The sequence below is a fragment of the Miscanthus floridulus genome, chromosome 8 (genome assembly GCF_019320115.1).
Source record: "Miscanthus floridulus cultivar M001 chromosome 8, ASM1932011v1, whole genome shotgun sequence".
In the NCBI taxonomy this organism is placed as follows: domain Eukaryota; kingdom Viridiplantae; phylum Streptophyta; class Magnoliopsida; order Poales; family Poaceae; genus Miscanthus; species Miscanthus floridulus.
This window is the reverse complement of record NC_089587.1, coordinates 137,527,580-137,545,173: the sequence shown is the minus strand read 5'-3', so window position 1 is coordinate 137,545,173 and position 17,594 is coordinate 137,527,580. Positions and strand designations below refer to the sequence as shown.

The 17,594-nt window shown below is 47.0% G+C and overlaps 1 protein-coding gene across 1 annotated transcript; it reads right to left on the bottom strand.

Annotated features, from left to right (window-relative positions):
- Positions 1-13,912: 13,912 nt before the first annotated feature.
- On the bottom strand, positions 13,913-15,905 carry LOC136473564 (WRKY transcription factor WRKY51-like). Its single transcript, XM_066471212.1, has 3 exons — positions 14,708-15,905; positions 14,411-14,536; positions 13,913-14,311 (listed from the first exon to the last, which is right to left on the bottom strand). The coding sequence occupies exons 1-3, from the start codon at positions 15,307-15,309 to the stop codon at positions 14,131-14,133; spliced, it is 909 nt and encodes a 302-aa protein (XP_066327309.1). The 5' UTR covers positions 15,310-15,905; the 3' UTR covers positions 13,913-14,130.
- Between the last annotated feature and the right edge of the window lie 1,689 nt (positions 15,906-17,594).

Here is a 17,594-nt window from a genome sequence, read left to right as displayed (position 1 = left end):
TTACATTTTCTAGGTATTTTTAACTTACGCCAAATAATAAAAATTGGATAAATAAAATAAACTACTCCCTCCGTTCCTTAATATAAGCCATATAGTTTTTAGCACCAATATTAACGCATGGCTTGAGGAAGGATGTGAGACCGAGGGAAAAAGGAAAATCAGGCCATCTTCTCTCTCCCAATCAGATTACTTCCTAAATCTAAGGGATTGGTTGGAGCATGTGCTATGTACGGTGGGAAGGTTTCTAAACTAATCGGTGTGGGAGCTGATACGTACCTATATTTTGGAATTTTTTTAGAAATCTATATGGCTTATATTAAGGAACGGAGGGATTATAAGGTTTAGAAACATGTTTGTTGCATTCATGCCGAAGCATATTGTTTTGATTGAGTGTAGGGTTAGATGATTTGAAGTTGAATTCAAATCCCATTTGAATTGGCTTAAAATTGAAAATAGAGGAAATGGAATTGGAAAAAGATTTGGTTTTGGAAAAAAATTCATCTTCTTCCAATCTGGCCCAACCTAGGAATCAGCTCACTTCTATTTTTCCTTTCCCCTGCCCGCACTGGCCCACGGGTTGCCCAGCAGCGCTCTTCCTCCCCTTTCTATTTTCCCCGCACCGGCTTGCTTTCCCGTGGCCTTTTCCTTCTTACCACACGTGGCCCAGTCAGGTGAACCAGCCCACTTGGCAGCCTGTAGCACCGGCCCTCTCCCGCGCGCGCACCACTCGGCGGCCCAGCCTGGCGCACCGGCCCGCCCAGCCTTCATCACCGAAACCACCATGCCGCTCACTCTCTCTTTTTCTCTCACTACGCATCGGCCCCACCTATCAGCACCTTTCTTCTTCCTTAGCCTTTCCATTCTTCACCGCCCGGCACCTTCCTTTCTTCGGCCATCGATGGCGTGGCCATGCATGGAAAGCCACCGTCGTCGCCCGCTTATGGCAGGCGGCCAATCCCACCTGATTTCCCCCACTTCCCTTCCTTATTTCCCCCACCACCCAGCCTATATAGCCCTGCGCCATCCCTTCCCCCTCTCTCATCCTCTGCTCGTAGCTGAGAACCACCGCCGCCATAGCTTTCCCTCGCCTACGCCTCGGAGCTCGATGTCAATGCCACTCGAAGCTCTGTTGTGACCTCCCGCACCCATAGGTACCTCCCTCTCGTCGATTTGGTCACGAATTCCTCGGATTGAACCTCACCTACGTGTACTTCTCTCTCCAGAGCTCCACCGCCATCGACCAAGCCCCTAGAGCCCGTCCTAAACACTGAGAACACCTTCATTAGACTCATGGTGAGCTCCCGACTCTCCCGTGCCTTCCATTCGCGATTTTGTGCCCTGGAACGCAATACCAGCGATCTCCAGTCACGTGGCCATGGCGCCGTCGTGGGAGCCGTCGTCGCCGGTGATCCCCTGTCTCGTCGTAAGTAGCACCGTTGGATCTTGAATGTGTGATCAAGATTTCGTACCCCTTCGCTATTAAGTGGCTGGTCCACAGCAAGCCATGGACCCGGTCCACCTGGCCACATCAGCGCGCACCCACATCGCGTGGCACACCACGCCAACCAGAAGGCGCCATGTGGCCACCCAATCAACAGCTAGGTCCAAACCGCAGTCAAGCGCGCACATTTTTCAGAAAGGCCCTTCGGTTTTCTCATAATCAACCCGCAGTCCATTCTAATTCAAAGTAATTATTTTTCAGTCCTGTTTTTATTTAGTTAGGCCCCTGTACTTTCCAGATTTAGTACCCACAGTCCTATAACCGTGAGTATTTACATTTTTAATTGTTTTAATTCAAAAATAGGTTTAGTTTATTTACAGAAATGCCATTACATCTTATTTTATGCATAACTTTCGCGTTTTAAGTACGATTTGAGTGATTCTTTCGCTCACGTGTTCGTAGCAATGCATAGAATAGATTTGTAAGCTTTTCAACTTATGTTTTCACTATTTGGTGTACTGTTCTAATGGAAGTCTATCTTGTATGCATGTAATGATTGGTATGAGGCTTGATTGATGATTGGATCACGATTAGAGGGTGAGTCATTTGAGGTGACTGAGGACCCCCAGCAGGATCAGCAGTACTCCCAGGATGACTTTGAGGAAGGCAAGTGTACCAAAGGCCCCTTGTTACCTATGAACTATTACCATTCATATTCATGCATGTGTTTAATTTGAAATGCCTTTAAGGACTTTACCTAGATGATTACTTGTACCACATATCCTTGATACCTGAGATTATCGGGTAGGCATTTTGGATAGATGTTGCAGCGCTTAACATGAAATAATTGTTAAACATGATTAAAGGATATATGCAATGTGATAAAATGGAGCTTTTTAGCAATAGATAGGTGGCTAGAGTACGGGGTTGAGTACTCTAGTGCCTCTCCATAAGGACTTAATCCTAAAGCAGCAACCCAGGAGGGACCGTACAACCCCGAGTGTCACATGGCTCTGACTTTAACCTGTTAACTAGATTGTACTAGCTCATCTGTAGCTCCAGTAAGGGGTAAGAGGGTATCTTTCCTTTTTCTGTTAGGGTGTGCACCATGCTGCGATGCCCACATGTGCCATTCCTTTGGAGCTATGACCTGTTAGTGCAACTAGCTAAGGGTTTCATAGTGAAACTCTGCCACACTTCCTAGGAAGAGGTGTAGTGGGTCTCGCGAACCCCGGCATTAGGAATCATAGCTCGGTGGGTAAAGTTGTATAATTTCTGCAAAAATAATTAATCTGTTATAACAGTCGTGCTCATAGATACGAGCGGTCTAGATCCTTTGAGATTAGTGGTTACTGTGGATGATGGATGGTTGGGAATTGAGATAAATTTGATGATACTTTAATACCACTTGGGAATTGGGACTATTCATTAAAGTAGTGATTCAGGATGCTAAAATTTGATTAACTAAAATTGCGAACCGTAGTCAAACAGTGTCAAGCCTTTTTGAGCCTCATAGATCCCTTTGGTATACTTGCTAAGCATGGTGAGCTTACACTTGCTTTACATCCAATGAAAATCCTGGATGGGTAACAGATAATGGATATGAAGAGTTTCCGGAGGATGTCCAGGACTACTAGGGAGACGTTCACCAGTTGGAGTCCCTGTGGTAGTTGGGATAGTTATTCCGCTGTGATTGTAATAATATTGCCTTTGAGCAAACTTTGTATTAACTTTACGATGAGATATGCGATGTAATAAGTACTTTACTTTGATACTATTGTAATTTGTGATATATGTGTGTGTGTTTGGACATCCTGGGCACACATATATGAGTACTTGGTTTTGCTATGCAAAATTGGGTGCGACAAAACACCATCTCAAGTATTGATTGCACCCTGTTAGCAAGCAAAAACTTATACTGAAATCTAAGCTACCTAGATGTAACTATACAAGGTATTTCTCTAGCTATATGACAATCAAATACTTGTTCTAAAATTAAACCCACGCCTATCCCATAGTAATTTTAGAATTGGGGAGTCACAACCAATAATCTGGTAGTATTTTGTGCTAAAAGGGAACAACGTTCGTTTGGGAAGGCACCCATGAAAATCTTGGACAATGTTGGAACTCAACCTGTGTTCGTTTCATGTTGAGAAATTCCAACTGAAGGATCAGTAGCTTTGCCTACAATCATGATATAATCAATCATATATCCTCTAGAATTATTGTAAATATGCATAATCAGCAACAAACTACAAAAGTGAGCTCTAAACACTTCAACTATTATATCACCATATATGCAGTAGTTAAGATTGAACAGAATACCAGAGGTCTGATAGACATTGTATTATCTGCATAGCTTATATGTTGAATCATGTCGTTCTTGGTGTGGCATTTCATCGACCAAGTGGGTTGCATGATCCCTAACATGTCTATGCAGTAATGAAGTGGTGTCTCTCTAGCCTGAAATCAGTACATGGGATAACAATAAAGAGCAGAGGGTAGGAGGCGCACACAACACATCACATCAACCCAAACATAATCAAAAGAAGGAGGGTAGAAAGTGGAAGCAAAGGGTAGGTTCACGGGAAGAGAAAGCTTTGGCAAGGGTGCGGATAGACTTCACCAGCCTTGAGCCCTCCACTGAAGGGAGCTTGTTGTGGCGTCTGTTAAACTCTAGGAGCATAGATCTAGCCGGGTACTTGCTGTTGAATAGAATCATGAACCCTAGAACGTCTACTAATGTAGTAACAATAAGTAGAACGAGAGAAAGGGAGGGGTAGAAGATGGACATGTCAAACCTAACACCGCAGTGGAGGAGGATCCGCTCGTGTCCGGCATGGAGTCGGTGTCTGCGCTAGGGCAACGACGGTCAGGGAAGATGGGTGGTGGCATAGTGTAGTGGTCGCCGGTGATGCAGTCCGGTGGCAGCGCGGCTGGTGGCTTCCCGTCACTAGCTGTGCGCCCTCTAGATCGGGTTTAGGGTTTGTCTGTGGGGTGCTCGGCTCAGGCGAACCTCATGACTTGAGCCGCTGGCCCCTACCTCTATTTATTGCGCAGTGTGACAGAGGCCCTCTAGCCATAGTGGGTTGGGCGCCCCCCATTAGGGCGCGGATCAAAGGCTCAACTGGGCCATTGGATCCAGTTTGGGATTGAGATCAATCTAACAATCTCCCCCTTGATCTCCTACCATCTTTTAATTTCATATCATTTACTTTTGTTCATTCCATTAAAGATTAGCGCGTAGAGCATGTTTCATCATCACGGCCAATTGCCGATAGATTTAATAGCTACAACACATCACTCTATTCTGAAATAGATACTTAACTTTGGGCCTTCTTTTGTTTAGAAATTATAGGCTTTCCCTTAAACTCATGCCGGCTACATGTTCTCTGAACACGTTGGGTGGTAAGTCTTTTGTAAGCGGATCCACGAACATCTTTTTGGTACTTAAATGCTCAAGACTTATGACATGATCCCGAACTTTATCTTTCACAGCATAATACTTTATGTCAATGTGTTTGGCATCACCACTTGACTTATTATTGTGAGCATACTATACTGCCAAATTATTATCGCAGTATAACTTAAGTGGTCTATAGATGTCGTCAACCACCTTCAAATCAGGTATGAACTTCTTTAGCCAGTTTACCTACCCCATTGCCTCATAACACGCTACAAACTCAGCATACATTGTGGACGATATAGTGACGGTTTGCTTTGAGCTTTTCCATGAAATAGCTCCCCCTGCGAGAGTGAATACATATCCAAACATGAATTTTCTATCATCTCCCGCATAATTAGAATCTGAATACCCCACTATATGGAGTGAATCTGATCTTCTATATGTCATCACGAGGCCATTTGTTCCTTGCAAATAATGCAAGACTTTCTTTACTAATTTCTAGCGCTCTGTTCTAGGATTGCTCTAGAATCTGCCAAGTAACCCGGTAACAAATGCCAAGTCAGGGCGCGTACATACTTAAGCATATTGCAAGCTTCTGACAGCTGAAGCATATGGAACCGCTTTCATTTGATCGATCTCATATTGGTTTCTAGGGCATTGAAAATCCCCATATCTGTTGCCCTTGACTATAGGAGCAGGTGAGGGACTACATTTGTGCATACTGAATTTCTTTAAGATTCTTTCTATGTATGCCTTTTGTGATAGTCCTAATACCTCTTTACTTCTATCTCGGTGAATCTCGATCCCTAGAATGAACAAGGCTTCACCAAGATCTTTCATATCAAATTTTGAGGATAAAAACTTCTTTGTCTCCAATAGTAGACTGACATCACTACTAGCAAGTAAGACATCGTCCACATACAGGACAAGGAAGATGAACTTTCCATTCTTAAACTTTGCATAGACACAATTGTCCTCAATATTCTCTTTAAACCTAAAATTCCTTATTGTCTTATCAAACTTCAAGTACCACTGTCTTGAAGCTTGTTTTAATCCATAAATGGATTTCTTTAGGTGGCATCCCATTTGTTCTTTTCCTTCCATGACAAAACCTTTTGGTTGTGCCATGTAAACATTTTCCTCCAAGTCTCCATTGAGAAATGTCGTCTTTACATCCATCTGATGTAATTCTAAATCGTAATATGCCACTAATGCCATTATGATTCTAAAGGAATCTTTACATGAGACTGGAGAAAAGGTCTCATTGTAATCAATCCCTTCTCTTTAAGTAAAGCTTTTTGCTACAAATCACACTTTATATCTCTCTATATTCCCTTGAGAGTCAAGTTTTATTTTATAGACCCATTTATAGCCTACTATTTTGGCTCCTTTAGGAATTATTTCCAAGTCCCAAACTTTATTGGCATTCATAGATTTCATTTCAACTTCCATGGCCTCAAGCCACTTTGATGAATGATCACTTCTCATGGCTTCTTCAAATGAGGTGGGATCATCCTCCATTTGAAATTCCTCAGTATTGTATACTTTATAGTCAGCAGGAATAGCTGATTTTCTAACTCTTTGAGACCTTCTAGGGGCCTCCACATTTGGCACATCTTCTATTTGAGACTGTTGTTGCTCCCCCTCATGTGTGGCAATAGGTTCTACAGGATCCTAAAGAATAGGCTCCTCATCATCATTCATTGTTGCCACTGGCGGAATAACAACAGGTGTTGGCACCATAGTGTCTTGCACTATCGGTGCAGTGACAGCAGGTAGTGAAAAAAATGGCTCATGAATCATCGAAGTGGGCACATACACCCGCTTCTCTTTAAGGTCAATTTCTCGAGCTACCATGCTCCCCCTCATCATTTCATCCTCTAGGAAGACAGCGTGTCTCATTTCCACAAACTTTGTATGTCTGTCTGGACAGTAGAAACAAAAACTTTTTGACTTTTCTGGGTAGCCAATGAAATGACAACTCACTATTTTGGGATCTAGCTTTCCAATGTTTGGGTTAAATACTTTAGCCTCAGCAGGACTCCCCCACACACGTAAGTGATTTAATGAGGGTACTCTTCCTGTCCACAACTCATACGGTGTTTTGGGCACCAACTTACTTGGTACTCTTGAGAATATGAATAGCAGTTTTTAATGCCTCCATCCACAGGCTCAACGGTAAGGTGGAGTAACTTATCATACTACGCACCATATCCATCAGGGTACGATTGCACCTTTCAGCTACTCCATTCTACTAAGGTTCGCCCGATGTAGAATACTGGGCTACAATACCATTCTCCTGTAAGAACCTTGCAAAAGGTCCAGGAACTTGGCCATATGGGGTATGCCGACCGTAGTACTCCCCCCATGGTCGGACCTGACTATCTTAATCTTTAAATTGTGTTGGTTTTCAACTTCTGCCTTACATATCTTAAATTTATCTAATGCTTCTGTTCTTTCTTTGATTGGATAAATGTAGCCATAACAGGAGTAATCATCTGTGAATGTTATGAATGAATCATAACCATCCACACTCTTTACAGGAAACGGACCACAGATGCCTGTGTGAATAATCTATAAAATTCATGCGATTCGTTTGATATCTTTCTTAATTTTCTTTACATACTTTCCTTTTATGCATTCTCTGCATTGTTCTAAATCTAAGAGCTCTAATGGAGGAAGAATATCATTCTTAACTAGTTTTTCTATTCTCCTCCTCGAAATATGGCCTAAACGACAGTGCCATAATTTCGACAATGCATCATGAGCTCTCTTTCATTTTCTGTTTACATCCTTAGACGAGGATACATTCTCATTGTCGCACGCAATGTTCCCATCATCGCATACAACATTCATATCATCACGTAGTGATAACAAATAAAGCTCATTTTGTAAGACAGCAAGACCAACACATGCATTATTAAATGTTATCTTACATTTGCCATTTCCAAAATGGCAATCATATCCATCATTGTCCAAGCATTAAACACTAATCAAGTTTCTCTATAGGGAGGGAACATAAAGTACATCTCTCAGTAAAAGTATGAAACCATCAGCAAGCTCTAGAGAAAGATCGCCAACGGCTTTAACATCTGCTCAGACTCCATTTGTAACTTTAACGTGTCTTTCACTTCTTAGCATAGTTCTCGTCGAACGGAATCCCTGTAAAGAATTAGCAACATGAACAGTTGCACCTGAGTCAATCCACCAAGTAGATTTCGAATACTGTATATATAGGGATTCATTTATGAACGTAATAATGTTCTCACCTTTCTTTGCCATGATCTTTAAGTAATCAGGACAATCTTTCTTATAATGTCCCGTCTTCTTGCAATAGAGACACTGGTCTTTCTCTACTGTGAACTTGTTCTATTGAGGCTGATGTAGCATGGGATCCTTTCCCTTTGACTTTGAGGAGGAGTTAGCATTAGTATTCTTTTTCTTATTGTCTTTAAGATAATTGATAGTACTACCATTGGCAGCTTTCATTCTCTCCTCCTTTTGCACACACATAGTCATGAGCCTCTCCATGTCTCACTTCTCGGGCTGTATGTTGTAGTTGACAATAAAAGTGTCAAACTCTTTTGGCAAGGAAGCAAAAATCAAATGGATAAGGAACTCTTCCTTGAGAGCTAGATCCATTAGTTTTAGGTTGGATGCCAAATTGCTCATCCTTAGTATGTGCTCTCTTATGCCACCATTATCAGAGTACCTCTCTGTCACCAGCTGCTTTATCAGTTGGGTAGCATATGTCTTTGAAGAGCCAGTAAACTGATTCTTTATTCTATCAAGGTACTCGGTGACCATGTCATACTCTAGGATTGATCTCACAATTGCAGGCTCAATCGTGTTCTTTATCACAGCCAAACATTGCTTGTTGGCAGTGACCCACTTCCTATGCTCAAAGTCATAGGACATCTTTTGGGATGCAAAATCCCTCTCTCTAGTTGCCCAAGCGGCATCAGCCTTGTTTGTCTCCCTCACCGGTGCCACAGGCTCAGTGGGACACGGTGAGGTGACTACCCAGTCCACCTCAGCCAAGATAAAGGCTAGGTCAATCTTTTTCTTCCACTCCATGTAGTTATCACCTTTGAGAGTGGAGATCTCTTTGATACAACCCATCAAGTTGTATCCGCCTGAAAACACAATTCATATAGAGTGAGAACATAAACATAATAATAACAATTGCATGCCTTAGTTCCAACGTTGGTCAAAATTAAAATATACAATTGTCCTCTACACTAATTCTACATCACCGTTGGGCAGAAATAGAATTAATGCATGACAAAACTCATCATAATATTGCCATTAATCAACGTTGGTCAGAATAATAAAAATATTATAATAAGCTAAAAATATATTCATTTTTCAAAATTAAATTCTCCCGTTGGTTTGAATTTAATAATGAAAATAACAACTTTAAATACGCAGCGAAAAAATAATCTCAATTTTGTGAATTTTACCCAGAGGAAAATTCACTTTTCTATTTTCTTTAAGCCATTTATCCATTTTTAGGAAATAAACATTTACTGGAAAAAGAAAAAACAAAAAATGACTCAAAATTGTACCGTTCCTTCGACCCGACCAAGAAAGCGGCCCGGCCTGGCTCCGCTGACGCGCGCGCTGTGCCTCCCAGGCCGCAACCTGGGCCTAGGCCGGCAAAGCCGCCCGCCCGTGCGCGCCCGCCTGGGCCAGCCGGTGGTCTAGTGAATCTGGAGCGTTTGTTTTCATCCGACGGCCATGCGCGCGTTTCGCTCAGAATAAAAACCGACGCCGCGGTGCCCCTGGGGAAACCCTAATTCATTCTCTATTACTCTCTCTCTCTCTCTCTCTCTTCGCCTCGCTCCGCTCTCTCCTTAGTGCAGCAGCCGTGGCCGAGCGATGAGCAAGCGAAGAGCAGCAGCCATGGCGCCGTCGCCGGCCCCCTCATCGGCGTGCGTGCTCCCCAGCAGGTGAGCACGCCATCGTCGAGCGGCCTAGCCACGACGCCTCCTTGGCTGAGGCCCAGTGAGCAGCTGCCCCCGGCTCAGCCTTCTTCTCCCCATACGCCGGCGAGCCGCACTACAGCGGTGTCAACAACGGTCGAGGCAGGCCTCCCTGATGAGGACATCGCCACGCTGGACACACCGACGCCATGGTCTTCCCCAAGTTGCAATTCGTTTCCAACTCAGCTGCCACGTCGTCCTCGGATTCAGCAGACACGTCGTCACTGTTTTGGTCATAACTTCCTCATACGACATCGAAACGGGCCGTTCTTGGATGCGTTGGAAAGGGGACGACGATGCCGTCGTTTTGGATCTGGTCCCAGCTCCAGAAGGTCTGTGGATCATTCTGTGTGACCACGGCAAGGTGCTGTGTCACCTATTTGGACCAACTTGGCCATGTATCGTGTCGGGCCTTAAGCCCAAGTTGTGGGCGCCCAACCCCTGGCCGTCCCCAACCCTAGGTCGAGTCTTAGACTATAAACACAGCCGTCGCCGCTGCTACACAATTGGGTTTTGTTTAGAGTTTAGTTTTCCCTCGAGAAACTGAATCGTTCATTGTAACTGTGGTGACAAATCCTTTTACAGTGATCCAGGGCCCCTGTTCTTGATCTCCTCCACTGTGTCGATTAGTCCTTTGGAACCGAGTTCTTGAACCCTCTATTGATATTCGCGTCATTCATATTTGTAATTTCAGATTGCGTGTTTTACCTTCTTGCTTGTGCTCTTCGATTCGCTTGCAGGAAAAGCCTTCTTGGCGAGGTCAATCAAGTTGTGCTTGGTTGATAACCAACGGAGCGGTGGTGTAACGGTTGCAGGGTTCGAATCGTGTCTGATTTGAAGCCGGATCGCCAACGTCGAGATCTCCACAAATCGAACTTACCGGCTACCTCTCGGAAGATCGGGCCTGTACTCATCACTCCCCTTCCCCTTCTTCCCCTTTTGATTTGTATTCTTTCTTTTGTTCTTCTCAGATTCAACCGATTGGGGAACTAGGGTTAGGGTTTCTTTTCCCGATTCGATTCCTTCTCTTTGATTTCTTTTCTTTTCTATTTGTACCCATACCGAGATCTACTCAATAGAATTTGGCTAGCTGTTCCCCTTTCCCGTCGTGAGTTAGGGTTAGGATGAACCTCTGTTCTTTTCTTAGATCCGAATGGATCTAAACTGATAAGCTAGATCTATACCTAAATGAGGCTCTGGTACCATTGTTAAAATCTTATAGCATCACTAGGAGCATAGATCTAGCCGGGTACTTGCTGTTGAATAGAATCATGAACCCTAGAACATCTACTAATGCAATAACAGTAAGTAGAACGAGAGAAAGGGAGGGGTAGAAGATGGACGTGTCAAACCTAACACCGCAGTGGAGAAGGATCCGCTCGCGTCCATCATGGAGTCGGTGTCTGCGCTAGGGCAGCGATGGTCGGGGAAGACGGGTGGCAGCGTAGTGCAGTGGTCGCCGGTGACGCAGTCCGGTGGTGGCACGGCTGGTGACTTCCCATCACTGGCTGCACGCCCTCTAGATTGGGTTTAGGGTTTGTCGGTGGGGTGCTCGGCTCAGGCGAACCTCGTGACTTGAGCCGCCGGCCCCCACCTCTATTTATTGTATAGTGTGATAGGGGCCCTCCAAGCATAGTGGGCTGGGTGCCCCCGATCAGGGCGTGGATCAAAGGCCCAACTGGGCCATTGGGCCCAGTTTGGAATTGAGATCAATCAAACAGCAGCATGTCGCGAGGTGGGGGACAAGGCGATGGCCGCAGAACAAAGATTGAATCAATACAAAAGGAAAAGATCCTAGACATATAGAATCCAAAATCAGAAGTAGGCACGCATGACCTAGCACAGTTTCGTCAAAGACGGCGACATGTGATGGCAATTGTTCAACAGATCAAGAGAGAGGGAGAGAGAGGAAGAGACAGGCACCTAGGGTTTCATGGAGCACAAGAGAAGCCACGACATTGCGGGGCGACGTCGAGGAGGATGGGGGAGAGGTAGAAAGGCTGTCGGGCCCCACTCGCGCCGGCGCAGCGCCCGTAGGGGCGACGTCGTCTGGCACCCACCGCTGCATCAGGAGGGAAGGGGAGAGAGAGAGAGGAAGGGGAGGGCGAGATGGAGGTGAGAGACAGGCTAGGGAGAGCAGCAGTGGAGGAGGAGGAGGAGGAGGAGGCGCAGGAGGAGGTCGCGCCCGTCGTCGTGGTCGCGTCGGGATAGAGAGGGTCCGGCGATATACAGGCCTAATTTTGGTAAAGTTCGACGGCTTTTTTAAAAAAATCTAAGAGGAGGCCTGGACTGCGGGTTGATTCGACAAGTTCGAGGTTTTTTTTGCAAAAAGATCGGGGCTCACTCGATCTGGGCCGTCCGCGCGCCCGATCCGATGGCCAGGAAAAGCGGGCGACGTGGCCACGCTGCCTGGCCCTCTTTTGGGTGCAGGATTATATGCTCAGACTCATCTATAGTATGTACTCGTACTCTCAGCGCATACACGTGAAAAAGTAGATATATACTTGATCCACAGCCTAGAATCACGGAGATATCACAGTAAATATATTATTTAAATAGTTCATGGATCTGTTAGTTGCATGCGGGTGTGATTGGGTCTTCTAAATATCCATTAACCCGATATGGTAGCTGGTAGTTCAGGCTCGTAGGTACGAAACAACTAGGAAGTAACTATTCCAGGAGTATAAAGAATGCATCCTTTTTATTAAATATTTAGAAAAAATTAAAAATGTTTGGCTTCTGGGGAAGTCAAAATGACACTTTTTACAGGACACAAGGAGCAGGAGAGATCTCCCTCCAATATTCATTATGGTTAAAGTGTAGGTATGACTTCAGGCTTGTTGCCAGCTAGCTGCTCAGATAAATGCCATGGTGTGCCGAGTGTGAAGAGACTGGATTTTTCGTAAGCCCGTGTGGCCGCAAGAGCTATCTGGGCCGTTTGTACGGCCTCCAAGATTGGTGATGCAAACAGGGGAAGGGTACGTTCTTCCTTTGCGATGGGCCACCGCTATAGATGACAAAATGGGCCAGGCCCGATGGGCCGGCACGGGCCCGACCTAAAAAAACACAACACTAGCACGGCACGGGCACGAGACTCATAGGTGCCAGTACTGGCCAAGGCACGATTCCGGGCTGTGTCTGGGCCGCAGTCCGTAGTGCTGGCACGGGCACAGCACTATAGTGACCCGATTATTTTGGATCGTTGGATTGATTTGCATTATTTCTGACCGTTGGATTGACTTGCAACATCTTTAACCTAGGTATAAAAGCAAGTCCCTCTTCATTATCTCTCATTGTTTCTCTCCCAGCCGCCGTTCCTTTTGCTCGCTTCTCTCCCGGGAGGACCGGCTCCTCCTGTCTTGCTCCCGAGTCCCATCCGTAGAAACATCAAGGCACTCCCTCCCCCACTCGTCCTCTCCTCAAGGTGCGACGGCGTTCGCGCGAGGCACGGCTGCGACGATGACTCTGGGGCGCAGCGATGCGGTGGCGCGGCGACAGCCTCGACGCGGCGGCCACGGGCGCTGGACGTGGCGGCGGCGCTAGTTGGGACGACCTCGAGCGCGTGGCGCGGCTGCGGGCCGGCACGGGCACGTCGGACTGCCGTGCCTAGCAGCACGGCACGGCACGGATGACAGGCTGTAGTGCCGTGCCTGGGCCAAGATGACGGCACGGTGCCAGCCTGCCTCCCTCAACCTCCTTTCTAAGTCGGCCGAAGATGGAGAAGAGGGGAGGAAGAGGAAGAGAAAGCTGGAACCATGGCCGAGGGAGAAGCTGCATGAAGCAGACAGCAATGGCCGAGGAGAGAGAAGAGATGCTTCAAGATTTGTGCAGGAGGAGAATGACTGAGATATACCGTGCGGCCGCACATACGTGTGGGTCCTGCTCTTCCCGGGTGAGACGTGTTTGGTATTGGCGATTGTAATAAGCAGCTGACGCGGAAAGATCGTTCGATATCTCCATTTTGCATCTGGGCCTACTTCTAGCTCCGGCGCTATGTCCTGTGCTTTTCCTCCGGGACCGAGCAAAAGATCTCCTGTTTGACCACTATACGCCAATTAACGCGTAGTACAAATCAACCTCTAGAAGTTACACGCATCATTCATTCATGGTCAAATTTCCAAACACCGTGTGATATCTTTGGTTCCCTGAATTTCCTCTACAAGCGACGGCGACGTGACACTACTACGACTACGACTACGAGTCTGACGAACCGATGGACGAAAAAGAAACTACAGCGACAACTCCATGAAATTTCTAGCCGAGCCGGGGCCCACGGCGGAGACTACTAGTTCTGAAATTCAACTGGACGTCGTCGTCGTGTGCTCTGTCTGCGGCGCGCCGCCGGCTGCCCGGTCCTGCTGGTCGTTGTGGCGGTGGTCGCCCTCGTAGGTGACGATGAGCATCGCCGGCTCGCCGGGGTCTCGCTCCACGTGCTTCCGCGCCGGGCACCCGCGCACCGTGCTGCACTTGTAGTAGCCGCTGCACGCACGCATCAAATTCAAATACATATCAATATCATGGTCAGTCGCAGCATTCATTGATCAGACGGTTATTGATCGTTACTATCTCGTTTCTTACCGGGGATACGGCGAGCCCTTGATGGGCTTCTGGCCGTACTTGCGCCACGAGTAGTCGTCCGGCGGGATGTCCGCGTTCCGGGAGCTGATCGCCGGCACGCGGACCATCCGCTTCACGCGCGATTTCCTGCATGCCATCGTCGTTTCACAACTCATCAGAAATAGTACTACGTAAGGGAACTTATCGGTTTATCAGCTATAAGCTATTAGTAAAATAGCTTCAGCCGGCTTATCAGCCGAACCGCCCTTATCGAGCCGATCATTGGTAGCAGTGGCAGCGGGCGATATATGTATATACCGTTTCTTGGAGCAGTGGCAGCGGTCGCCGTGCGTCTTGCCGCCGGCGTCGTTCTCGGAGCGCGCGAGGTCGTGGCACTTGCCGTTTTTCAGCGCGGTGCCTGGGGAGTAATCGGGGGAGACATGCTGCTGCTGCTGCATCGATACCGCCAGTGGCAGCGGCTTCCCGGCAGAGTGGCCGCCGCTCACAGGCTGGAAGAGGTAACGACCCTGGGCGCGGCCGTTGGACACGCTCCCTTCGCCGGCTGTGACTGTGTGGCTCGTCAACGTCGTCGACGGCGGCGACGAGCTGGTCCCCGAGGCCGACGCGCTGAACCTCGCCTCGCACGCCTTGACGAAGTCCAGCGCCACGCCACCGGCCGCGCTCTCCGCCGGCGGGTGCAGCTGGTCCGACGATGCATGCTGCTCCGCGACGGGGCCGCGGCGGAAGCGCGCGTGGCCCGTGCGGCGGTTGAGCATGGACACAGCCGTCCGGATCCTGGACACCGTCAGCTGGTGGTGGTCGCCCATCGCCAGCATCTGCCGCCCGTCGTCGCCGCTAGGAACTGGAATACCGCCGCTGTCGCCGCCACAGCTCCTCATCAGATCATCGACGGTGATCATGGTGGCGAGGCACGGAAACAAATCGACGGGCGCTCGCACGTCGATCACGTAAGGAAAATAGGAAACGTGAACCAAGGGCAGCGAGCAGGTTTATAGCACTACGTACGATACAGAGGGGTCGGTCCAGACAGTGGACTGGCTCCGGTCAAGGACTCAAGGGTACACACGAGACGCGGCTGTGTAGCGTAGGCATCCATGACTCGGACGGCTTGGAGCGGGTTCCAGAAGGGCCACAGATCAGTCGACGGCGGGGATCGGACGGCCGGTGGTGCGATGTGACCGAACCGGATGACTGACTGTTGCGGTTGCGGAGCGTGGAAGTGAAGTTTGACCGCGGAAAGCGGCATGGCGCGACAGCAATTCTGGCCAACCAGAGGGAGACGCGTGGACGGCCGTAGGGGCATGCGACGACACCAACTGTGATTTGAAACGGAAGGATCCCGTTTTCATAATTGCGGAAATGGGAGATGGTGTTTTCCACCGGTTTTTTGTAGGATGGACCTGTATTTATCTCGTTTTCATCCTGTTTTTAATTCATGTGCAACATGTCTAACAATTACATATCCTTGTATTATGTTAATACAACTACTAATCACCATATATGCATTAACATACATAGCATGCTAATTAATATTAGACCTTATGTATATTATTGTGTTACTTTATTTATACATGTATACTTTGTTGAGAATATTAGATTATGTGATACTAATTAAATTTTTCGGCTCTCCATCCGTATTTATCCGTTTCTGTATGTCCGGATATTCCGATTCCGTTTTCGATACGGGCTTTTTTCTGAATGTGGTCCCGTTTCTGTAAAAAAAAATAGAAATGGAAACAGGAGAGGGTTTTTTTACCCGTTCGTTTCCATCCGTGTTCATCCCTAGTCTTGAGCCGCATGCCGACGCCACACCAACCGACGAAAAGCAAGACGAAAATTTCATATAGCCACTCTACGGTTAAAACGAGAGTTGTTGCTAGAGTTAAGTCCTTGATTACAATCGGCCATCATTATTTGTTATAGGAACCTCCGTGGAGCTGATTGTTATGGATGGAAGAGGATCGGAATTCGGTGCTGGAGCAACGGGAGCTTCTTCTTGCTTTTTAAGCACATAAACTTGTTGCACTTGTTGCATGAGTGCCTTTCTCGTCTCTTGAGGGTCAAGGTCCTTGATGTAATTACCCGACCTTGTGAAAGGTCCTAATATGGTTAGAGGGGGTGAATAGCCTATTTAAAAAATCTACAAATCAACTAGAGAAATTTGATTAGTATGACAAATAGCGAAATGCAAACTTGCTCTAGCTCTACAAGGGTTGCAAGTCACATATCTAATAATTCTAGTTGCAATGATTACTAGACATACAACTTGCAATGTTACTACTCACTAAGAGCTCTCAATCTTGCTACTCTAAAGAGCTCCACTAGATGAACTTAAAATAACAAAGCAAGCTCTCAATTCTAATTACACTAAAGAGCTTGCCACAACTAGTTTGCAAGAATATAAATGAGTAAGTAAGGTGATTATATTGTCGTGTAGAGGAGTGAACCAATCACAAGATGAATAATAAATCAATCACCGGGAGAATACCAAAGGGCAAGAGATAACCAATTTTTCTCCCGAGGTTCACATGCTTGCCGGCACGCTAGTCCCCGTTGTGTCGACCAACACTTGGTGGTTCGGCGGCTAAGAGGTGTTGCACAAACCTCGTCCACATAATTGAACACCGCAAGAACCTACCTACAAGTGAGGTAACTCAATGACATGAGCAATCCACTAGAGTTATCTTTCGGCTCTCCGCCGGGGAAGGCACAAGACCCCTTACAATCACCACGATTGGAGCCAGCGACAATCACCAACCTCCGCTCAACGATCCTCGCTGCTCTAAGCCATCTAGGTGGCGGCAACCACCAAGAGTAACAACTGAATCCCACAGCGAAACACGAATGCCAAGTGCCACTAGATGCAATCACTCAAGCAATGCACTTGGATTCTCTCTCAATCTCACAATGATGATGAAACAATGATGGAGATGAGTCGGAGGACTTTGGCTAAGCTCACAAGGTTGCTATGTCAATGCAAATGGCCAAGAGAGTGAGCTTGAGCTGGCCATGGGGCTTAAATAGAAGCCCCCACGAAATAGAGACGTTGTACCCCATCACTGGGCACAACACGGGGTGACCGGATGCTCCGGTCAGTTCAACCGGACGCAGGACCCCAGCGTTCGGTCGCCCGATGCTTGCCACGTGTCATCGGCTTCAAACGTTGATCGCCTGATCTCAACGG